The following is a 23,344-nucleotide window of genomic DNA, read 5'->3' as shown; positions in this document are numbered from 1 at the left end:
CTGGTGCCACCATGGCCCCGATGTCCCCAAGGCCACCGCTGACCCAGTGTCCCCAAAGTCACTGTCACCTCCGTGTCCCCTCCTGGTGCCACCATCAACCCAGTGTCCCCAAGGCCACCGCTGACCCAGTGTCCCCAGAGCCACTGTCACCTCAGTGTCCCCTCCCAGTGTCACCATGGCCCCGATGTCCCCAAGGCCACCACTGACCCAACGTCCCCTCCTGGTGTCACCAATGCTCCAATGTCCCCAAGGCCACCATCACTCAATGTCCCCAAGGTCTCGTGTCCCCTCCTGGTGCCACCATCTCCCCGATGTCCCCAAGGCCACCACCGCTGACCCGATGTCCCCAAAGTCGCTGTCACCCCAATGTCACCCTTGGCTTTGTGTCACTTTCTGGTGCCACCATGGCCCTGATGTCCCCAGAGCCACCGTCACCCCAATGTCCCCTCCTGGTGCCACCATCACCCCAATGTCCCCTCCTGGTGCCACCATGGCCCCAATGTCCCCAGGGCCTTGTGTCCCCTCCTGGTGCCACCGTGGCCCCGATGTCCCCAAGGCCACCATCATTAATGTCCCCTCCTGGTGCCTTGTGTCCCCTGCTGGTGCCACCATCAATCAATGTCCCCAAGGCCACCACTGACCTGATGACCTCAGAGCCACTGTCACCCCGGTGTCCCCTCCTGGTGCCGCTGTCACCCCGGTGTCCCCAAGGCCACCATCGTTGACCCAATGTCCCCAAGGCCACCACTGACCCAATGTCCCCAAGGCCACCATCATTGACCCAATGTCCCCAAGGCCACCACTGACCCAATGTCCCCAAGGCCACCATCACCCTGATGTCCCCAAGGCCACCTCCTGGTGCCACCATCTCTCTGATGTCCCCAAGGCCACCATCGTTGACCCAATGTCCCCAAGGCCGCCATGGCCCCAATGTCCCCTCCTGGTGCCACCACTGACCCGATGTCCCCAGCGTCGCTGTCACCCCAATGTCACCCTTGGCTTTGTGTCACTTTCTGGTGCCACCATGGCCTCGATGTCCCCAAGGCCACCACTGACCCAATGTCCCCTCCTGGTGCCACCATCCTCCCAATGTCCCCAAGGCCCCAAGGCCACCATGGTCCTGATGTCCCCAGAGCCACCGTCACCCCAATGTCCCCTCCTGGTGCCACCATCATTGACCCAATGTCCCCAAGGCCATCATCACCCCAATGTCCCCTCATGGTGCCACCATCCTCCCAGTGTCCCCAAGGCCATCATTGTCCTGATGTCCCCAGAGCCACCGTCACCCCAGTGTCCCCTCCTGGTGCCACCATGGCCCTGATGTCCCCAAGGCCATCATTGTCCTGATGTCCCCAGAGCCACCGTCACCCCAGTGTCCCCTCCTGGTGCCACCATCACCCCAATGTCCCCAAGGCCATCATCACCCTGATGTCCCCAAAGTCACCATCACCCCAGTGTCCCCAAGGCCATCATTGTCCTGATGTCCCCAGAGCCACTGTCACCCCGGTGTCCCCTCCTGGTGCCACCATCACCCCAGTGTCCCCAAGGCCACCATTGACCCAATGCCACCTCCTGGTGCCACCATCTCTCTGATGTCCCCAAGGCCACCACCATTGACCCAATGTCCCCAAGGCCACCATCACCCCAATGTCCCCAAGGCCACCATTGACCCAATGTCCCCTCCTGGTGCCACCATCATCCTGATGTCCCCAAGGCCACCAGCAACCCTGGAGTCCCCGTGTGTCCCCAAGGTGCCCTCACCCCAATGTCCCCTCCTGGTGCCACCATGGTCCCAATGTCCCCAAGGCCACCATGGTCCCAATGTCCCCAGAGCCATCATCACCCCAGTGTCCCCAAGGCCATCATTGTCCTGATGTCCCCAGAGCCACCGTCACCCCAGTGTCCCCTCCTGGTGCCACCATCACCCCAGTGTCCCCAAGGCCACCATTGACCCAATGCCACCTCCTGGTGCCACCATCATCCTGATGTCCCCAAGGCCACCACCATTGACCCAATGTCCCCAGGGCCTTGTGTCCCCTGCTGGTGCCACCGTGGCCCCGATGTCCCCAAGGCCACCATCGCCCCAATGTCCCCAATGCCACCACCACTGGCCCGATGTCCCCAGAGTCGCCGTCACCCCAATGTCACCCTTGGCTTTGTGTCACCTCCTGCTGCCACCATCACTCAATGTCCCCAAGGCCTTGTGTCCCCCCCTGGTGCCACCATGTCCCGATGTCCCCAAGGCCACCCATTGTCACCTCAGTGTCACCACTGGTCTCGTGTCCTCTTCTGGTGCCACCATTGCCTCAATGTCCCCAAGGCCACCACTGACCCAATGTCACCATGAGCCTTGTGTCCCCTGCTGGTGCCACCATCAATCGATGTCCCCAGGCCACCACTGACCTGATGACCTCAGAGCCACCGTCACCCCAATGTCCCCTCCTGGTGCCACCATCACCATCACTGACCCAATGTCCCCAAGGCCATCATCACCCTGATGTCCCCAAAGTCACCATCACCTCAGTGTCCCCTCCTGGTGCCACCATCACCCCAATGTCCCCAAGGCCATCATTGTCCTGATGTCCCCAGAGCCACCATCACCCCAATGTCCCCAAGGCCATCATCACCCTGATGTCCCCAAAGTCACCATCACCCCAATGTCCCCAAGGCCACCATTGACCCAAAGCCACCTCCTGGTGCCACCATCTCTCTGATGTCCCCAAGGCCACCACCATGGTCCCAATGTCCCCAAGGCCACCATTGACCCAATGTCCCCTCCTGGTGCCACCATCATCCTGATGTCCCCAAGGCCACCAGCAACCCTGGAGTCCCCGTGTGTCCCCAAGGTGCCCTCACCCCAATGTCCCCTCCTGGTGCCACCATCACCCCAATGTCCCCAAGGCCACCATGGTCCCAATGTCCCCAGAGCCACCATCACCCCAATGTCCCCTCCTGGTGCCACCATCATCCCGATGTCCCCAAAGTGTCACCGCTGGTCTCGTGTCCTCTCCCAGTGCCGCCATCGCCTCGGTGTCCCCGGTGCCGCCGTCACCCCCGATGTCCCCAAGGCCTCGTGTCCCCTCCTGGTGCCACCATTGTCCCCTCCCCCAGTGACCAAAATCCGGGTTTTTTTCACTCGTTTTTATTCATTGCCTTTGCTGGGGACATCTGGGGTCATTTTGGGGCCATTTTGGGAACATTTGGGAACATTTGGGGCCATTTTGGGGACATTTTGGGGACATTTGGAGACATCTGGGGTCATTTTGGGGCCATTTCGCGACATTTTGGGACAATTGGGGAGATTTGGGGCCATTTCGTGACATGTGGGGCCATTTCGGGGCTATTCGGTGACATTTGGGGCCATTTTGGGGTCATTTTGTGTAATTTTGGGGCTATTTGGGGCCATTTTGGGACATTTCAGGTCATTTTGGGGACATTTGGGGACATTTGGGGCCATTTTGGGTAATTATGGGACATTTGGGGCCATTTTGGGGGCATTTTAGGGACATTTGGGGCAATTTGGGGCCATTTGGTGACACTTGGGGACATCTGGGGTAATTTGGGGCCATTTTGGGGCCATTTTAGGGCAATTTGGGGACATTTGGGGACATTTTAGGGCCATTTTGGGGAGATTTTAGGGCCACTTGGTGACACTTGGAGACATTTGGGGCCATTTTGGGACAGTTTGGGGCCATTTTGGTGTCATTTTGTGTAATTTTGGGGCTATTTGGGGCCATTTTGGGACATTTGGGGCCATTTGGGGTCATTTTGGGGCCATTTTAGGGACATTTGGGGCCATTTTGGGTAATTTTGGGACATTTGCGGCCATTTTGCGGCCATTTTGGGGCCATTTGGTGACACTTGGGGACATCTGGGGTAATTTGGGGCCATTTGGGAACATTTGGGGACATTTTAGGGCCATTTTGGGGAGATTTTAGGGCCACTTGGTGACACTTGGAGACATTTGGGGACGTCTGGGGGCCATTTTGGGGACATCTGGGGGCCATTTTGGGGCCATTTTGGGGCCCTTGGTGACCCTTGGGGCCATTTTGGGGCCCCTTGGTGACCCTTGGGGACATCTCAGGCTCCTGTGGAGAGAGGGGCGGGGTCAGGGGGTGGCGCCGTCCCCTCCGCGCTGTCCCCAAGGTGTCCCCAAGGTGTCCCCAAGGTGGGGGGGGGGGGGGACGCTCACCTGTCCCCGCCGGGGGTGGCAGCTCCGGGGGGGGGCGGCGGCGGCTGCGGGGGGGGGGGGGAGGGGACAGATCGGTGTCACCAAATGCCACCAAGGTGTCCCCAAATGCCACCAGAGCGTCCCCAAACGCCCCAGTGTCCCCAGTGTCCCCAACCCTCTCAATGTCCCCAAATGTCCCCAAAGTGTCCCCAGTGTTTCCAACCCCCCCAGTGCCCCCAAATCCCCCCCGTGTCCCCCAAAATGTCCCCAAATGTCCCCAAAATGTCCCCAAATCCTCATGAAAGACCCCAGATGTCCCCAACCCTCTCAATGTCCCCAATGTGTCCCCAGTTCCCCCAAATGTCCCCAACCCCAAATCCCCGGAATGTCCCCAATGTCCCCAATGTCCCCAAATGTCCCTAAATCCCCCCAGTGTCCCCAAGGTGTCCCCAAATGTCCCTGATGTCCCCAACCGTCTCAATGTCCCCAAAGAGTCCCCAACCCTGCAAGTGTCCCCAATGTCCCCAAAAGTCCCCAAAGTGTCCCCAAATCCACCAAATGTCCCCAATGTCCCCAAAGTGTCCCCAAAGTGTCCCCAATGTCCCCAGTGCGCACAAATCCCCATGAAAGTCCCCAAAAGTCCCCAAATGTCCCCAAATCCCCCAAATGTCCCCAATTGTCCCCAGTCCCACCAAGGTCCCCAAATGTCCCCAAATCCCCCAAATCCCCCAAATGTCCCCAAATGTCCCCAAATGTCCCCAGTGTCCCCAAGGTGTCCCCAATGTCCCCAGTGCACACAAATCCCCATAAAAGTCCCCAAAAGTCCCCAAATGTCCCCAAATCCCCCAAATGTCCCCAATTGTCCCCAGTCCCACCAAGGTCCCCAAATGTCCCCAAATGTCCCCAGTGTCCCACCTGGCCTTGCTCCGGCACTTGCACTTCCCACCTGTGGGGACACAGAGGGGACACCGGTGACAATGACACCGGGAGGGGACACAGGTGACACAGGTGACAATGACACGGGGAGGGGACACAGGTGACAATGACACCGGGAGGGGACAATGACACCGGTGACAATGACACGGGGAGGGGACACAGGTGACACAGGTGACAATGACACCGGGAGGGGACACAGGTGACACAGGTGACACAGGTGGCACAGGTGGCACAGGTGACAATGACACCGGGAGGGGACACAGGTGGCACAGGTGACAATGACACCGGGAGGGGACAATGACACCGGTGACAATGACACAGGGAGGGGACACAGGTGGCACAGGTGACAATGACACAGGGAGGGGACAATGACACCGGTGACAATGACACCGGGAGGGGACACAGGTGACACAGGTGGCACAGGTGGCACAGGTGACAATGACACCGGGAGGGGACAATGACACCGGTGACAATGACACAGGGAGGGGACACAGGTGGCACAGGTGACAATGACACGGGGAGGGGACACAGGTGACACAGGTGGCACAGGTGGCACAGGTGGCACAGGTGACAATGACACCGGGAGGGGACAATGACAGCTGACACAGGGAGATGACAGAGACAGGTGACACAGAGGTGACACACAGAGGTGACAATGACACGGGTGACAATCACAATGACACAGGTAGGGGACACAGGTGACAGTGACAGTGACAGTGACACCCAGGTGACACCGACACGGGGAGGGGACACAGGGAGATGATAGAGAAGGTGACACGGAGGTGACAATGACAGAGGTGACAATGACAATGACAGTGACACACAGGTGACACTGACACGGGGAGGGGACACAGGGAGATGATAGAGACAGGTGACACGGAGGTGACAATGACACACAGGTGACAATGACAATGACAGTGACACACAGGTGGCAATGACAATGACACAGGTGACAATGACAGTGACACAGAGGTGACAATGACAATGACGAACAGGTGACAGTGACAATGACAGTGACACACAGGTGACAGTGACACAGGTACAGTGACAATGACAATGACACACAGGTGACAATGACAATGACACACAGGTGACACAGGTGACAATGACAGTGACACACAGGTGACAGTGATGCACAGGTGACAGTGACAGTGACACACAGGTGACAATACCAATGACATAGGTGGCAGTGACAATGACAATGACAGTGACACAGGTGACAATGACAGTGACACAGGTGACACAGGTGACAGTGACACACAGGTGACAATGACACACAGGTGACACAGGTGACACAGGTGACACAGGTGACAATGACAATGACACAGGTGACACAGGTGACAATGACAGTGACACACAGGTGACACAGGTGACACAGGGGACACAGGTGACACAGGTGACAATGACAGTGACACAGGTGACAGTGACACACAGGTGACACAGGTGACACAGGGGACACAGGTGACACAGGTGACAATGACAATGACACAGGTGACAATGACACACAGGTGACAATGACAATGACACAGGTGACAATGACAATGACACACAGGTGACACAGGTGACACAGGTGACACACAGGTGACAATGACACACTGGTGACACAGGTGACACAGGTGACAATGACAATGACAATGACAATGACACACAGGTGACACAGGTGACAATGACACACAGGTGTCACTCACTGAGCAGCACGGCCACCCCCAGCACGCTCAGCACCGCGGCCACCACGAGGCCACCGACGCGCAGGTGACACCAGTCTGGGGACACACGGGGACACCTTGGGGACACCTGGGGACACCTGGGGACACCTTGGGGACACCTTGGGGAGACCTGGGGACAGCTGGGGACAGCTGGGGACACCTTGGGGACAGCTGGGGACAGCTTGGGGAGACTTTGGGGACACCTGGGGACACCTTGGGGACACCTGGGGACACCTGGGGACACCTTGGGGACACCTTGGGGACACCTGAGGGACACCTTGGGGACAGCTGGGGACACCTTGGGGAGACCTTGGGGACACCTGGGGACAGCTTGGGGATATCTGGGGACACCTTGGGGACACCTTGGGGATACCTGGGGACACCTTGGGGACGGCTTGGGGACACCTGGGGACAGCCTGGGGACACTTTGGGGACACTTTGGGACACTATGGGGATACCTGGGGGACACTTTGGGGACAGCTGTGACACACCTGGGGACACTTGGGGTCACTTTGGGGACACCTGGGGACACCTGGGGAGAGCTGAGGACACCTGGGGACACTTTGGGACACCTTGGGGACACTCAAGGACACGTGGGGACAATTTGGAGATACCTTGGGGACACCAGTGACACACCTGGGGACAGCTTGGGGACACTTTGGGGACACCTGGGGACAGCTTGGGGAAACTTTGGGGACATTTTGGGGACATTTGGGACACTTTGGGACATTTGGGGCCCTCCCAGTTTGCCCCAGTTCCGCACTCACCGTACTGGAATGGACTGGAGGCACCTGGGGGGGAGGGGAGGGGTCAGAAACCAGTACGGACCAGTATAAACCAGTATGGACCAGCATAAACCAGTATGGACCAGTATAAACCAGTACGGACCAGTATGGACCAGTATAAACCAGTACGGACCAGTATAAACCAGTACGGACCAGCATGAACCAGTACGGACCAGCATAAACCAGTACGGACCAGTATAAACCAGTACGGACCAGCATAAACCAGTATGGACCAGTATAAACCAGTACAGACCAGTATAAACCAGTATGGACCACTGTGGACCCTCCCTCCCAGTATAAACCAGTTTGGGCTTTCTATCCCAATCCCTCCCAGTCCCTCCCAGTCCCTCCCAGTATAGCCCAGTATAGCCCAGTATAAACCAGTATAGCCCAGTATAGCCCAGTATAACCCAGTATAGCCCAGTATAGCCCAGTATAAACCAGTATAGCCCAGTATAAACCAGTATAAACCAGTATAAACCAGTATAGCCCAGTATAGCCCAGTATAAACCAGTATAGCCCAGTATAAACCAGTATAGCCCAGTATAGCCCAGTATAAACCAGTATAGCCCAGTACAGCCCAGTATAGCTCAGTATAGCCCAGTATAAACCAGTATAGCCCAGTATAGCCCAGTATAACCCAGTATAAACCAGTATAACCCAGTATAGCCCAGCATAAACCAGTATAGCCCAGTATAGCCCAGTATAGCCCAGTATAAACCGGTATAGCCCAGTATAGCCCAGTATAAACCGGTATAGCCCAGTATAGCCCAGTATAACCCAGTATAAACCAGTATAAACCAGTATAGCCCAGTCACTCACCGGGGGGGTCCCCTCTGGCCAGGGACAGCACTGGGGGATGGGGGAGGGGACACCAGTTAAACCAGTATGGGGGGGGCACTGGGCCCAGTTCAGACCAGTGACCCCCCCCAAAACCATCCCAGTTCAGACCAGTCCATCCCAGTTCATCCCAGTTCCCTCCCAGTCCATCCCAGTTCATCCCAGTTCCATCCCAGTCCATCCCAGTTCATCCCAGTTCCTCCCAGTAACTCCCCAATCCCCTCCCAGTTCCTCCCAGTTTGTCCCAGTCCCCCCCAGTATAACCCAGTTCCCTCCCAGTCCCTCCCAGTTGCTCCCAGTTCCATCCCAGTATAACCCAAACCCCTCCCAGTTCATCCCAGTTCATCCCAGTCCCCTCCCAGTCCATCTCAGTCCCTCCCAGTCTATCCCAGTATCTTCCAATCCCCTCCCTGTTCCCCCCCAGCCCCCTCCCAGTATAAACCAGTATCTCCCAGTCCCTCCCAGTCTGTTCCCAGTCCGTCCCAGTCTGTTCCCAGTACCTCCCAGTATCACCAGTGCCCGCAGCCGTTCTCGCTCCATTCCGAGACCTTTGAGGGAACTGGGACAGACTGGGATGGACTGGGAGGGACTGGGAGGGGTTTGGGGGAAAATTGGGAGGGACTGGGAGGGGTTTGGGGGAGAATTGGGAGGGACTGGGAGGGGACTGGGATGAACTGGGAGGGACTGGGAGGGGATTGGGAGGGATTGGGACAGACTGGGACAAACTGGGATGAACTGGGAGGGGACTGAGGGAGAATTGGGAGGGACTGGTTTATACTGGGAGGGGACTGGGAGGGAACTGGGAGGGACTGGGATGGAACTGGGAGGGACTGGGAGGGGACTGGGAGGGACTGGAGGAGAATTGGGAGGGACTGGGAGGGAACTGGGAGGGACTGGGACAAACTGGGAGGGAACTGGGAGGGACGGGGATGGAACTGGGAGGGAACTGGGAGGAAGTGGGAGGAACTGGGAGGGACTGGGACAAACTGGGAGGGAACTGGGAGGAACTGGGAGGGACTGGGAGGGGACTGGGAGAGAACTGGGAGGGACTGGGATGGAACTGGGAGGGACTGGGAGGAAGTGGGAGGAACTGGGAGGGACTGGGACAAACTGGGAGGGAACTGGGAGGAACTGGGAGGGACTGGGAGGGGACTGGGAGGGAACTGGGAGGGGACTGGGACAAACTGGGGGGAACTGGGAGGGGGGGATGAGTCACTGGCATTCCTGAGCAGGGCGGGACTGGGACAAACTGGGACAAACTGGGACAAACTGGGACAAACTGGGGGGGGGGGGAGACTCGGCAAACTGGGAGAAACTGGGGAGGACTGGGAGGGACTGGGGGGTTACTGGGATGAACTGGGAGGGTCTGGGGGGGTTACTGGGAATTACTGGGGAGGCACTGGGAGTTACTGGGATGAGCCGGGAGAAGGGTGGGGGGGGTTACTGGGATGAACTGGGAGGGACTGGGACAGACTGAGGGAGTTACTGGGGGATAACTGGGAGTTACTGGGGAGTTACTGGGATGAACTGGGATGGACTGGGATGAACTGGGAGGGTCTGGGGAGTTACTGGGATGAACTGGGATGGTCTGGGGAGTTACTGGGCACTTACTGGGATGGACTGGGAATTATGGGGGAGTTACTGGGATGGACTGGGAGTTACTGGGAGTTACTGGGAGTTACTGGGAGTTACTGGGTGGGGGTTACTGGGATGGACTGGGAGTTACTGGGAGTTACTGGGAGTTACTGGGGTCCCACTCACCTTCCCAGAGAAGCCGCGGGGAACTGGAAATGGGGGGGGGGGAACTGGGAGGGGGCGGGGCCGAGGAAGAGGGCGGGGCCAAAGAAGGGGCGGGGCCAGAGCTGAGGTTTGGCCGGGGAGGGACTGGGACAAACTGGGGGATACTGGGATGGACTGGGATGGACTGGGATGAACTGGGAACAGCACTGGGATGGACTGGGAGATACTGGGAGGCACTGGGGCAAACTGGGACGCACTGAGAGCGATACTGGGATGGACTGGGAGGGACTGGAGGGGCACTGGGGCTGTACTGGTCTGTACTGGTCTGAACTGGAAGGGATTGGAAGGGTTAAAGGAGCTGTTCCCGCCTCCGCCGCCTCCCATTGGCTGAAGCTCCCGCCCGTCTCTGCCTGCGACCAATCAGCGCCCGGGAACAGGATGTGGGGCGGGGCCTGGACTCGGCGCCATTTTAGAGACGTTTAGCCTACAATTCCCATTATGTACCGCAACCCCGATAGACCCTAATGGAGCCGGCACTACAACTCCCGTCATGCCCCGCGGCCTCCATAGATCCCAATGGAGCCGGTACTACAACTCCCGTCATGCCCCGCGCTCCTCACAGAGCCCGTTATCGCTTTTGTGTGCCCCATTGGCGCCCGCCAGACCCTGCGGGACCCCCGAGTGCCCCCTCAGAGCCCACCCGGGACCCCCAAGTGCCCCAGGCCGCACAGACGCCTCCCAGCGCCATTTTATGGCCTACATCTCCCATCCTGCCCCGCGGCCACAGAGCCCCCCTCATGGCCGAGTTCCGGCCCTGCCAGTCCCGTTCACGTCCCGCGCCCCAAGGATACCCCTCAGAGCCCCCTCAGGTGCTCCCCAAGGGCTCCCCGAGCCCACAGGGTCCCTCCAGGTGCCTTCCCGGACCCCCAAGCGCTCCGTCATAGCCACTTGCGGGACTACAGCTCCCGTCATGCCCCGCGGCGCCCATACTGCGCCATTACCACCGTGCCTCCATCTCCCGTCATGCCCTGCGGCCTCATTAAACCCAATTAAAGCAGCGCCTCCATCTTCCGTCATGCCCCGCGGCCCAATTAAGCTCCATAAAGCAGGGCATCCAACTCCCATCATCCTCCGCGCGCCCATAGACCCCCTGTATACCCGCTCCTACAACTCCCATCATCCCTCGCACCCCATAGATCCCCGTTATACCCGCGCCTACATCTCCCATGATCCCCCGCGCCCAATTGACTCCCGTTATATCCGCGCCTCCAACTCCCATCACCCCCCGCGCTCCATAGAGCCCCGTTATACCCGCGCCTACATCTCCCATGATCCCCCGCGCCCAATTGACTCCCGTTATATCCACGCCTACAACTCCCATGATACCCCGCGCCCCACAGATCCCAATTAGAGCCCCCTAAATTCCCTCCCAGACCCCAAAACAATGAAAAAAACCCAAATTTATTTGAACACCAACACTCAGACACCTCCAAGCTCCCAAATCCTTTAATATCCACAATTTCCTCCTCTTTAACCCCTTCCTTTCCTCCCATCGCAGTTCAGTGGATTTGATTGAATTTCATCTCCATCCTCCTCCTCCTGCCGGGGTTTTTGGGGTCCCTCAGAGCAGGGGCCGGCCCCGCTGGGTGGGCAGAACCCCGAATCTGCGTTTGAGGGCCAGGCGGTGCCGGGAGAATTTATCATCGGGGGAGAAACGGGCGGGGTGGGCGGAGCGGGTGGGGAGCCCGGCCGGGGACACTTTCTGAGGGAAAAATGACACAAAATCCCATCAATTCCACCCAAAATTCCCCCCTCAGGACACGGGGTGGGTGGAGCGGGTGGGGAGCCCATTTCTGAGGGAGAAAATTTTACAAATGACACAAAATCCCATCAATTCCACCCAAAATCCCCCCCTCAGGACACAGGACACGGGGTGGGCGGAGCGGGTGGGGAGCCCGGCTGGGGACACTTTCTGAGGGAAAAATGACACAAAATCCCATCAATTCCACCCAAAATTCCCCCCTCAGGACACGGGGTGGGTGGAGCGGGTGGGGAGCCCATTTCTAAGGGAGAAAATTTTACAAATGACACAAAATCCCATCAATTCCACCCAAAATTCCCCCCCCACAGGACACGGGGTGGGCGGAGGGGGTGGGGAGCCTGGCCGGGGACGCTTTCTGAGGGAAAAATGACACAAAATCCCATCAATTCCACCCAAAATGCCCCCTCTCAGGACACAGGGTGGGCTGAGTGGGTGGAGAGTCCATTTCTGAGGGAGAAAATTTTACAAATGACACAAAATCCCATCAATTCCACCCAAAATTTCCCCCCCTCAGGATAAGGGGTGGGCGGAGCGGGTGGGTAGCCCATTTCCGAGGGAGAAAATTGCACAAAATCCTCTAAAATCCGACAAAATACATGAAATACCCACTCAGGATAAGCAAAATCCCATAAATTCCTCATAAAATGCCCCCAAAATCTGCTGAATTGCCCAAATTCCCCCCCTCAGGACACCCAAGCTCCCCGAAAACCCCTCAAATGCCCCAAAATCTCCCAAATTCCCCCTCAGGAGACCCAAAATCCCCACAAAATGCCCAAAATCCCCTCAAATTCCCCCTCAGGACAAGAAAAATCCCCCAATTTCCCCCTCAGGGAACCCCAAATCCCCTCAAATGTCCCAAAATCTCCCAAATTCCCCCTCAGGACATCCAAAATCCCCCAAAATCCAAAAATTCCCTCCTCAGGACACTTAAAATCCTTTAAATTTCCCCCAAATCCCCCTAAAATCTCCCAATTTCCACAAAATCTTCCAAATTCCCCCCTCAGGACACCCAAAATACCCCAAATTCCTCCCAAAATCCCTCAAATCCCCTCTCAGGACACCCAAACTTGCCCCAAATTCCTCCAAAAATCCCCCAAATTCACCCGAATTCCTCCCTCAGGACACCCCAAAATCCCAAAATTTCCCCCTCAGGACACCCAAATTCCCCAAAAAATGTCCAAAAATCCCCTCAAATTACCCCTCAGGACAACAAAAATCCCCCCATTTTCCCCCTCAGGACACCCCAAATCCCCCCAAATTCCCATTTTTGAGCCCAAACTTTCCCTTTCTGGCCCCAAATTCACCTTTTTTAGTCCCAAATTCTCCCTTTTTGAGCCCAAACTTTTCCTTCCTGGACCCAAATTTCCCTTTTTTGGGCCCAAATTCTCCTTTTTGGATCCAAACCTCCCCTGAGCACCCAAATTCTCCCTTTATGGACCCAAATTGTCCTTTTTTTAGGCACAAATTTCCCTTTTTTAGACCAAATTCACCTTTTTTTTGTATCCAAATTTTCCCCTTTGAGGCACAAATTTATCTTTTTTTAGCCCCAAATTCCCCTTTTTTAGGCCCAAATTCTCCCTTAATGGACCCAAATTCTTTTTTTAGTCCCAAATTTCCCTTTTTTAGACTCAAATTCCTTTTTTGGGTCCAAGCCTCCCCTGAGTGCCCAAATTCCCATTTTTAGTCCCAAATTCCCCTTTTTTGGACCCAAATTCCCCTTTTTGGGACCAAACTTCCCATCTCAGCTCCCAAATTCCCCTATTTTGGTACAAATTTCCCTTTTTTGGACCCAAATTCTCCCTTTATTCAACCCAAATTCTCCACTTTTGACCCAAATTTTCCCATTTTCAGCCCAAATTCTCCATTTTTAGACCAGATTTCTCCGGTTCTGGACCCAAATTCCCATTTTCAGTCCCAAATTTCCGCTTTTTTCCCCAAATTCCCCTTTTCGTGTCACAATTCCCATCCCAATTCCCCCCTCAGGACACCCAACCTCCCCCGCATCGCTCCCAAGACACCCAAACCCCGCGGATCCCCTCAGAACCCTCCCCAAAATCCCAAAAATCCCCCAAAATTGACCAAAAATCAAAAAAATCGGCCCAAAATCCCTTCGTTACCTTCAGGGTATAAACGCGCTCCCCGCGCTCGTTCTCGTAGCACTGCAGGAACATCGCGGCGATGGCGGGAAACACAACCGGAAGTCGCCTCAGGATTAAAGGGGAAGCGGGCGGGGTTTGTAGCGGAAGTTGAGGTAGGGGTGATGGGAAATGTAGTCCCGGAAGTGAGCGGGGAGCCCACATGGGGAAGTGGGCGGGGTTTGTAGCGGAAGTGGCGAAGGGGGTGATGGGAAATGTAGTCCCGGAAGTGAGCGGGGAGCCCACAGGGGAAGTGGGCGGGGTTTGTAGCGAAAGTTGGGGAAGGGAGTGATGGGAAATGTAGTACCGGAAGTGAGCGGGGAGGCCACAAGGGAAGTGGGCGGGGTTTGTAGCGGAAGTTAGTAAAGGGGGTGATGGGAAATGTAGTCCCGAAAAGGAGCGGGGAGTACAGAGGGGCGGCAAGGGGGGAAATTTGAAGGAGAAAGGGAAATTTTGGGGTGAAAAAGGGAGAATTTGGGACTAAAAAAAGGAGAACTTGGGGGGAAAACCGAAATTAGGGGCAAAAAGGGAGAATTTGAGGGGAAAAAGGGAGAATTTGGGACCAAAAAAGTGGAATTGGGTGCACGAAAAGAAAGCTTGGGATCAAAAAGGGGAATTTGGGTCCAAAAAATGGAAATTTTGCCCAAAAAATGGGAATTTGGGCACTCAGGGGAGGTTTGGACCCAAAAAATGGGAATTTGGGTCCAGGCAAAAAGAATTTGGACAAAAAAAAAAAAGAGAAGGGAATTTGTGCTCAAAAAAGGGGAATGTGGGTCCAAAAAGGGAATTTGAGGAACAAAAAGGGGAAATTTGAACCTTAAAAGGGGAATTTGGGTGAAAAAAGGAAAAATTGTGCCCAAAAAATGGGAATTTGGAGCCCAGATTTGATGACTGGACTGAAAAATGGGAATTTTGTCCAAACAGGGAGAATTTGGGCACAAAAAATGGGAATTTGAGTCCTGGAAGGGAAAGTTTGGGCTCAAAAAGGCGAATTTGGGTCCAAAAAAGGGAATTTGAGCAACAAAAAGGGGACGTTTGGACCAAAAAAGGGGAATTTGGGTGAAAAAAAGAAAAACTGTGCCCAAAAATGGGAATTTGGGAGCCCAGATGGGAAGTTTGGACCATTATTATTGTTGTCATTGTCATTATTTTAATTATACAATATTCCAGCTATTGAAAATTCTTCTTCTCCTTCTTCTTCTTCATCTTCATCATCTTCTTCTTCCTCTTCTTCTCCTCCTTTTTCCCTTTTTTCTTTTTCTTTTTCTTTTCCTTTTTCTTCTCCTCCTTCTTCTGCTTTTCTTCTTCTCCTTCTTCATCTTCATCTTCATCATCTTCTTCTCGTTCTTCTTCTTCCTCTTCTCCTCCTTCTTATTTTCCTTTTCCTTTTCCTTTTCCTTTTCCTTTTCATTTTCTTATAAATAAAATTTAATTTATAAATAAAATTACAAATATATTATTCTAATTTATGAAAATGTTCTTCATTATTTTTAATACCTTATTTTTTATATTTTTCTTTAAAAATCTATACATTTTTAGCAACCAAAAAATTTTTTGGTCTCTCATTCTAGGAAACACAATTCCCTTCATTAATTAATTAATCCCTATTAGCTATTTCTTTCTTTCTCCTTATGGTAACTAGTAATATTTGTAGTCCTTTTGTCATCTTTTTTTATCATCTTTTTCTCACACAGGCTCAAGGGGACCACTTCAGGATCCCTGGAGCCATTTCTGGGGCAAATGTGGGGCAGTTTTGGGTCTGGGGAGGGAATTCAGAGAGAACTTGAGGGTCTGGAGGACACTTGGGGCAGCCGGGTGGGCACTTGGAGGGGCACTCAGGGATTCTGAGGGACAGTTCGGGGTCCGGGGCAGCACTTGGGGGTCCAGGAGGGCCCTTTGAGGTCAGGGAGGGGAATTTGGGGCCCTGCGGGGTCCGGGCGGGCCCTTGGGGGGCTCGAACGGGGCTCTCTGGGGCGCGGGGGGTGATGGGAGTTGTAGGCGCGGGTCTAATACGGTTTAACGGCGCCGCGGAGCATCACGGGAGTTCGAGGCGCAGCTGCAATGGCTGTCGGAGGGGCGCGGGGCATGACGGGAGATGAAGTCCCGGCTGGAATAGCGCTGGACGTGCGCCACGGAGCATGATGGGAGCTGTAGTCCCGGAAGTGGCTCGAACACGGCGTTTGGGGGTCCGGGAAGGCTCTTGGGCGACACTTTTGCATCCGAGCCGCGACTTGAGGTCCTCGAGGGAACGTAAACGGTTCGGGAGGCCTTGGGGGGGAGCTCAGGGAGCTCCAATCGAGCTCTTTAGGGCAAGGGGCACGGCAGGAGTTCTAGGAGCGGGACTGTGTTCTGAGGGGCTCGGGGGCCGCAGGTAATGAGAGGAGATGAATTCCCAGAAGTGGCTGTACCGGGCATCTGTGGGGTTGGGAGCACTGCGGGGATCGGGGGACGCTTTTGGGGGTCCCGAATGGGCGCTGAGGGGGCACTGAGGGATCGTGGAGGGTCTGGGGGACACTTATGGGACAGATGGGGGCGGATCCCGGGGTTCTGTGGAGCGCGGGGCATGACGGGCATTGTAGTCCCGGCTCAAACGAATCTCAATCGAGCCGCGGGGCGTGACGGGAGTTGTAGGCAAAAAAATGGCGGCGCCACCAGGCACCGCCTCCGAGGCGCCGATCCCGGCGCTGATTGGCTGCTGGAAGTGATGGGCGGGAGCTTCAAAATTGGGACGCAGGAACAGCCCCTTTAACCTCTCCAGTCCCTCCCAGTACAGACCAGTGCAACCCCAGTACAGCCCAGTTCATCCCAAGTGGAACCCAGTACAACTCCAGTGCCGCTCCAATCCCTCCCAGTACAGCCCAGTCCCTCCCAATACACCTGAGTTCATTCCCAGTCCCTTCCAGTTCCCCCGCAATGTCATCCACAGGATGCCCCAGTGTGCCCAGTCTTCTCCGCAATGTCCCCATTGTCCCCAGTATCCCCCAGTATCACTCCCAGTATGTCCTGGTATGTCCCACTGTGTCTCAGTGCACCCTCACAGTCTATCCCAGTCCACCCAGATTCCCCCTCAGCATTCCCCGTGTCCCCAGGTTGTCCCAGTCCTCCCCAGTGTCACTCCCAGTATGTCCCAGTGTCTCTCACAGCATTCCCAGTGTTCCCCAGTATGTCCCAGTCCTCCCCAGTGTTTCCAAGGACAGTTTAATTTCTCACAGTGGCCGTGGCAGCCAAACCCAGCAGTGAGGTCAGTGCAGTGCCCATGGCCACAGCCCCTTGCAGTGGCCCAGTGCAGCTTGGGCTGATGATCCACCCTCACAGCTGGCCCAGGGCAGCTCTGCAGTGGCTTTGGTGGCACCTGGGGCTGGCACACACCTGAGCAGTGTGTCTGTTTGCAGTGGGGAAACTCAGGAGTTTCAGATTGCTTCAAAAAACCCCAAAAAGAGAAAACCCCTGTTAGGCTGAGTGCAGCCAGCTCTCCAAGCACAGCAGGTCCCAGGGCAGTGAGGACAGACAGGATGGGGCTGGGGAATGTGGAGCAAGGTTGTCCACACTGGGTCAGAGCTCCAGGCACAGCTTTTGTGAGCAGGCCAGAGCTGCTGAGGAGAGACCCTGGGTCAATATCAATCACAGAATGCTGCAACCACCTCTGCTCTAAAGAGAAATAAAATAAAAATACATAATTTAAAATAGGAATGTCTGTTTCTGACAAATTCTTTGAAATCTTTCTCCATCACTGGACTAGGAAAACTTTAATGACCCTCTCAGGGCTTTGATGTTGTTTACATCAGACTCAATCCCTGAGAGTGTCTTCAAAAAACTTCTTGAGAACTCAAAGATAAATTTAGACTCCCAAGTTACTTCAAGTTTTAATGGGTCCCACTGAGGGACACGACTGAGAAAATGTCCCCAGGTTCCAGTTAGAGCAGAACACTGTAGGCAATGATGACAGCTGGGGACAAACAAGGCCAAGGTGTCTCTGGTGCTGAGCAAAGCTGGATGTGTTTGAGGAATGCCAAGGGCCAAGGCCTGAGCCCCAGGGCCTGGCCAGGCAGATCCTGTCCCTCCCTCCTTGCTCAGGGCTCTTGCCAGGATGGGCACTGGCATGTGGGGATGGGCAATGCCAAGGGCAGGAGCATGGGGCGGCCCCTGCCAGGCTGCTGAGCAGGGACAAGGAGGCCATGAGGCCCCAGGCCTGCAAGGGTCACTTGTCTCCTGCTCCTGCCTCAGGCCCAGGCCCAGCAGCCATGGCCAAAGTGCTGCCCAAGCTGGCTCTGGCAGGGCTGTCTTGCAGCTGCTGCCCATGCCTGTGCCCTGTGCAGCCCAGGCTGTCCTACGGTGTCCCTGCCCTGCGCCTCTGTCCCTGCAGGCTTTCGGCATCCCCCGGCTGCCCCACCTGGCTGGGCCCTTCCTTTGCTGGCAGCTCTGCCTCCTGCCTGCCTCTGCCTGCCCACACAGAGCCTTGGGCTGATACCAAAAGGGTTCATTCCATTTTTACCCTGCCTGGGAACTTTCAGCACAGGAACAAGGCATGCAGGGGCTGCTTTCCCAGCAAGGATGCTTGGAAGAGAAGGAGATATCTGGCTCAAGGGTGCAGGGATAGAGAAAACAAGGAGTGAATCTGGGAACTTGGGGTGGGTTTTATGGAAATGGGTAAGTTGTAATTCGTATTTAGCCACTGTGTATAAGCAACACAGTGGTAGAATTACATGTCCTAATAAGGTTAGCAGTTAGTCCATGTTGGACCTTAGGCCTGAATAAATGATACCCTCTGAAACAACAAATTAGTGTTATGGAGTCTTATTCTGATATTTTGGACATTTGGTGACAGCAGAGGCTGACAGAACCAAGGACTCAGCTGTGACACTGTGGAACCCCATGGAACAAAGGGTCCCTGGTGATGCAGTGGAACCCCCTGGAACCAAAAGTCCATTGTATCAGAGCAAGGCCTCATGGAACCAAGGAGAGCATTGCTGACAGTGTGGAAGCTCCTGGAGCTGTGGGGTCATTGTGGCAGTGTGGGGCTGCATGGAACCAATGGTCCATTGTGACACTGCAGAACCTTCTGGAATCAAGGGGATCATGTTATGCTCTGGAACCTCATGTTTGCCAGAGGCACATCCTCAATCAGTTTCTCCAAGGCTGTGCTGTTCTGTTCTACTGTCCTTGACAAGAGTAAATGTTGTTCTGTTCTCCTGTCCTTGTCTCAGTGCTCGCCCCGCATGAGGTGTCTGCAACCCCCCCAACCTATGGGCCTGGGGTGGGCAAGTGTTCCTGGGGAACAGGGATGGGACAGCTGGGCTGGACTGACCCAAGGGATGTTCCACTCCATGTCACACCATGATCAGCAATCACCTGAGAGAAGCAGGGGGGCAAGGGGGGTAGGGAATAATTTATTTTTAAGACATTTTTCTTTGAAAACAGCACCAACACATACAGAATCTTCTCCTGCCACAAGGTGGTCAAACATTTTCTGCTGATAGGAGATTTACTGTGGATTTGCTTTTCTTCTGTTAGTGGGTCTTGCTGTGCCTTTTTTTTGGTTGAATTTGGAGGTTTTTATCATTGGATTTGGGTTTTTCCCTATTGAACTGCCTTTCTTCTGATGCATGAGTTTTTTCTGTCCTTTCTTGTGGCTTGCTTGGCACCTGACAGCAAGACAAATTTACCCAACTCTGTCATCTTGCCCAATTATGTTTGCAGGCACCATTAACTAGATGAGTTCAGTCACAGACTCCCTGCAATTTGGCAGCATCCACAAAGGAATTGAACGTTCATTTCATGCCATTTTAGAGACAATAGAAATATTCCACAGTGGTGGTCAAGGGCTGGTCACTGAGGGATGTCACCAGGGCGTGGCTGCCAAGAGGACTCTGTACCATGGATGACATTTGACCCTCATTGTTCAGCCAAATTCCCACCCAGCCCATGTTCCACTCCTTCAGCCCAGCTCTCTCCAGTCTGGCTCTGAGGAGATCACAGCAGACCCTGTCCCAGGCCTGGCTGAAGTCTGGGCACACAACATCCCCTTCTTTTCCCTCCCACGTGGGTTCTGCAGTCCCTGCCCTGTCCTGCCAGTGCCTGGAATGGCTGCAGGAGGATTTGCCACATCCCCTTCCCTGCTGAGCCTGACCAGGCTGTGACTCTCACAGTCCCCCTCCCTGCCCTGTTTGCAGACTGGTTCCATGTCTGCCCTTCCCAAGTGCCCAGGACCCTCTGGGATGGCTCTGGCCTTTCCAAGGGGTTTGAGAGAGGTCCCACAGTGACACTGCCCAGCCTTCTCAACAGCCCTGACACCAAAGGCCTTTTCCACATCCCTCAGTTCCAGGTCAGTGCCCAGAACACAGCACAGCCCTGTCAGGTCCTCGGGCTGGTTCAGCAGGGAGGCAGCTCTGATTTCTCCCCACAGACCCTCACTCTATCCAATGTCTCTCTGTGCAGTCCATGGCTGCCCTGAGCATTTTTCCCTGCAGCCTCCCTGCCTGGGATATTTCTCTCCCTGCAGTCCTAACCACAACCCAGCAAAGAATTCAGGTGTTTTCCCAGAGGATGTTACTCTCAGAGTGAAGTGGCCTCAAGGCACTGTTTGTGCCGCTGGAATTGTGCCACCCCCGGGTGCTGCTGATGGTGTTTGTGCTCACTGGGGTTCATCTCCCCACACACACACCATGCACTGCTGAGATCTCCTCAGCACAGAGCAAACATGGCCTGCTGGCCTGGTCCCTTGGTGTCCCTCCATGCAAGGCCAAACAACCTCCTGCAGGTGGGGAGAGGCCAGTGCTGGCAATGGTGGCTGCAGGGGCTGCTGTGGGACAATTGCCCCAGGGCACCTTCCCAGGCTGTCCCAGAAAAAAGACACAGCCCAGGCCCTGCTCTGCTGCTGTCTCAGGTCCATGCCAGGAGCTCTGGCTGTGCCAGGACACTGCTGTGAGCCCCCCCTGCACACTCCCCCCTGCCCCAGGCACTGGGCTTTGCTGGGCCAGGGCATTCCTGGAGCACATTGCTGACAGCAACTCTGGAGGAGAGCAAAGCCTCCCTGCCCTGCCCTCAGGAGATGCCCTTTGCTGATGGAGCTGCTGTGCTGGAGCCCAGCTGTGTCCCAGCAGTGCCCATGGCCTGGCCCTGCCTGTGGCCACAGCAGGAACACGCAGCAGGACAGGGACCAAGCTGCCAGAGCACTCCGGCCTTACAGCCACAGCAGGGCTGGCAAGGACAGGGTGGAGCTGGGCAGAGCAGATGGGGGAAGAGCCAGGGCCATTGTCCCTGGCTGTGCTGCTGTGCTGGGACTCTTTTCCCTCCACCTCTGCTCACAGGCACTGCCCCTGCAGGGACAGAGAAGGGCTGAGGTAATGCCTTGGACAGACAAGTCAGGGCAGGCACTTGTTTTTATTTAAATGCCAAGGAAACAAGCCTCTTGCAAGTCTTTGTGTTTCAAAAGAAAGGTAGATATTCATGTAGAAATGCAAAGAGAAATCCTACAGTATTATGTAGGAAACACTACAACAATAATAAAAGTTACCATAGTAAAAAATAGACAAATAGGGGGAAAAAGGCTGAGATTGTAAAGAGTTATATTCTGAAGGCTCTGTAGCAGAAAAGAGAATTTATTGCTTCTGAAGATGCAGTCACCAGTTTTCCCAAGGCATCCTTGAGCTCCTGGTTCCTCAGGCTGTAGATGAGGGGGTTCAGGGCTGGAGGCACCACTGAGTACAGAGCAGAGAGTGACATATCCAGGGATGGGGAGGAGATGGAGGGGGGCTTCAGGTAGGCAAAAAAGCCAGTGCTGACAAACAGGGAGACCACGGCCAGGTGAGGGAGGCAGGTGGAAAAGGCTTTGTGCCGTCCCTGCTCAGAGGGGATCCTCAGCACAGCCCTGAAGATCTGCACATAGGAGAAAACCATGAACACAAAACAACCAAAATATAGGAGAGCACTTAGCACAATGAGCCAAACTTGCCTGAGTTTGGAGTGTGAGCAGGAGAGCTTGAGGATGTGTGGGATTTCACAGAAGAACTGGCCCAGGGCATTGCCATGGCACAGGGGCAGGGAAAATGTATTGGCCGTATGCATGAGAGCATTGAGAAAGCCACTCGCCCAGGCAGCTGCTGCCATGTGGGCACAAGCTCTGCTGCCCAGGAGGGTCCCGTAGTGCAGGGGTTTGCAGATGGACACGTAGCGGTCGTAGCACATGACTGTGAGAAGTGCAAATTCTGCTGACATGAAAAAGGCAAAGAAGAAAACCTGTGCAGCACATGCTGAGTAGGAGATGTTCCTGGTGTCCCAGAGGGAATTGTGCATGGCTTTGGGGACAGTGGTGCAGATGGAGCCCAGGTCGCTGAGGGCCAGGTTGAGCAGGAAGAAGAACATGGGCGTGTGCAGGTGGTGGCCGCAGGCTACGGCGCTGATGATGAGGCCGTTGCCCAGGAGGGCAGCCAGGGAGATGCCCAGCAAGAGGCAGAAGTGCAGGAGCTGCAGCTGCCGCATGTCTGCCAATGCCAGCAGGAGGAAGTGCCTGATGGAGCTGCTGTTGGACATTCCTTCACTCTGGGCATGGTGGACTGTTGAAAGAGGACATTGACAAGCTGGGTCCAACTTTTTGAGTCAGTCCTATGAATTTTGCATGGAATCCACTGAAAACTAATTCTCTTCCTGGAGGGGGGACTTTGCTAGAATTTTTTGATTGGGTGTTTTTGCTGCTGACTTACTGATTCATCTTCAGCATCGCTCTCAGGCTGAACACTGGGGAGGCAAGAGGGAAAACAGGGCTCCCTGAGCCCCAGTGCAGTCGGACCTGCTGGTCCCCACAAAGGTGCCCTTTGATCATTTCCCCTCCCTCTAGTTCAGGGTGATCACACTTAAAATGTGCTTGAAAACAAAGTGGACTTTTGAAATGCTCTTTTAAAAAAAAATTTTCGAAACTCTTTGCTCTCTCCCTGTGCAGCTGAACATGGAGGGATGCAAAGTGTTGCTCTGTCTCTCTGCTGCCCGGAGTTGTGCCTACTGGGAACTGTTTCTCTCTATCCAAGCCTTGTCCCTGCCAGTGCTGCCAGAGCCCAGCCCAGCCCTGGGGGCTCAGCTCTGCCCTGCAGACCCCTCCCAGCACAGGGCACTGCCCAGGGGCATCTCCCTGGCAGCAGGGCCTTAAGGGCAGGCCAGACAAACAGAGATGCTGCAAGCCAAGGTGCTGCTGCTGCTGTCTGTAGGGAGAGGAGGCT

The 23,344-nt window shown here is 55.1% G+C and overlaps 2 protein-coding genes and 1 long non-coding RNA gene across 3 annotated transcripts; 1 reads left to right on the top strand and 2 right to left on the bottom strand.

Annotated features, from left to right (window-relative positions):
- Positions 1–3,154: 3,154 nt before the first annotated feature.
- LOC118701365 (FXYD domain-containing ion transport regulator 3-like) lies at positions 3,155–8,993 on the bottom strand. The gene is made up of 7 exons (XM_036405988.2): positions 8,939–8,993; positions 8,421–8,450; positions 7,581–7,604; positions 6,796–6,870; positions 5,087–5,117; positions 4,193–4,236; positions 3,155–4,088 (listed from the first exon to the last, which is right to left on the bottom strand). The coding sequence occupies exons 1-7, from the start codon at positions 8,976–8,978 to the stop codon at positions 4,081–4,083; spliced, it is 252 nt and encodes an 83-aa protein (XP_036261881.1). The 5' UTR covers positions 8,979–8,993; the 3' UTR covers positions 3,155–4,080.
- Positions 6,153–6,655, top strand: LOC129047133 (uncharacterized). The gene is made up of 3 exons (XR_008509118.1): positions 6,153–6,197; positions 6,324–6,405; positions 6,599–6,655. It is a non-coding gene; the product is annotated as an uncharacterized LOC129047133 (long non-coding RNA).
- Positions 8,994–16,151: 7,158 nt separating the features above from the next.
- LOC118701363 (olfactory receptor 14A16-like) lies at positions 16,152–22,664 on the bottom strand. Its single transcript, XM_036405985.2, has 5 exons — positions 21,749–22,664; positions 17,505–17,554; positions 16,708–16,830; positions 16,544–16,620; positions 16,152–16,437 (listed from the first exon to the last, which is right to left on the bottom strand). The coding sequence occupies exons 1-5, from the start codon at positions 22,662–22,664 to the stop codon at positions 16,152–16,154; spliced, it is 1,452 nt and encodes a 483-aa protein (XP_036261878.2).
- Between the last annotated feature and the right edge of the window lie 680 nt (positions 22,665–23,344).

Source organism: Molothrus ater, unplaced genomic scaffold, assembly GCF_012460135.2.
Source record: "Molothrus ater isolate BHLD 08-10-18 breed brown headed cowbird unplaced genomic scaffold, BPBGC_Mater_1.1 matUn_MA604, whole genome shotgun sequence".
NCBI classification, from domain to species: Eukaryota; Metazoa; Chordata; class Aves; order Passeriformes; family Icteridae; genus Molothrus; species Molothrus ater.
Note: the sequence above shows the minus strand (reverse complement) of the source record. Positions and strands in the feature narration are given on the sequence as shown.

Excerpts from the sequence above, each read along its gene's own strand:
- LOC118701365 (XM_036405988.2), bottom strand. The coding sequence starts at position 8,978 with ATGGAGCGAGAACGGCTGCGGGCACTGGTGATACTGGGAG. Across the intron at positions 5,118-6,795 it reads GGGGGTGGCCGTGCTGCTCA|GTGGGAAGTGCAAGTGCCGG; the intron begins GTGAGTGACACC and ends GTGTCCCCACAG. Across the intron at positions 4,237-5,086 it reads AAGTGCCGGAGCAAGGCCAG|CCGCCGCCGCCCCCCCCCGG; the intron begins GTGGGACACTGG and ends CCCCCCCCGCAG.
- LOC118701363 (XM_036405985.2), bottom strand. The coding sequence starts at position 22,664 with ATGTCCAACAGCAGCTCCATCAGGCACTTCCTCCTGCTGGCATTGGCA. Across the intron at positions 17,555-21,748 it reads GGGAAAACTGGTGACTGCAT|GCAATCTGAAACTCCTGAGT; the intron begins CTTCAGAAGCAA and ends GGGTTTTTTGAA. Across the intron at positions 16,438-16,543 it reads CCCAACCCCACAGATGCCCG|AGCTCGATTGGAGCTCCCTG; the intron begins GTACAGCCACTT and ends CTTGCCCTAAAG.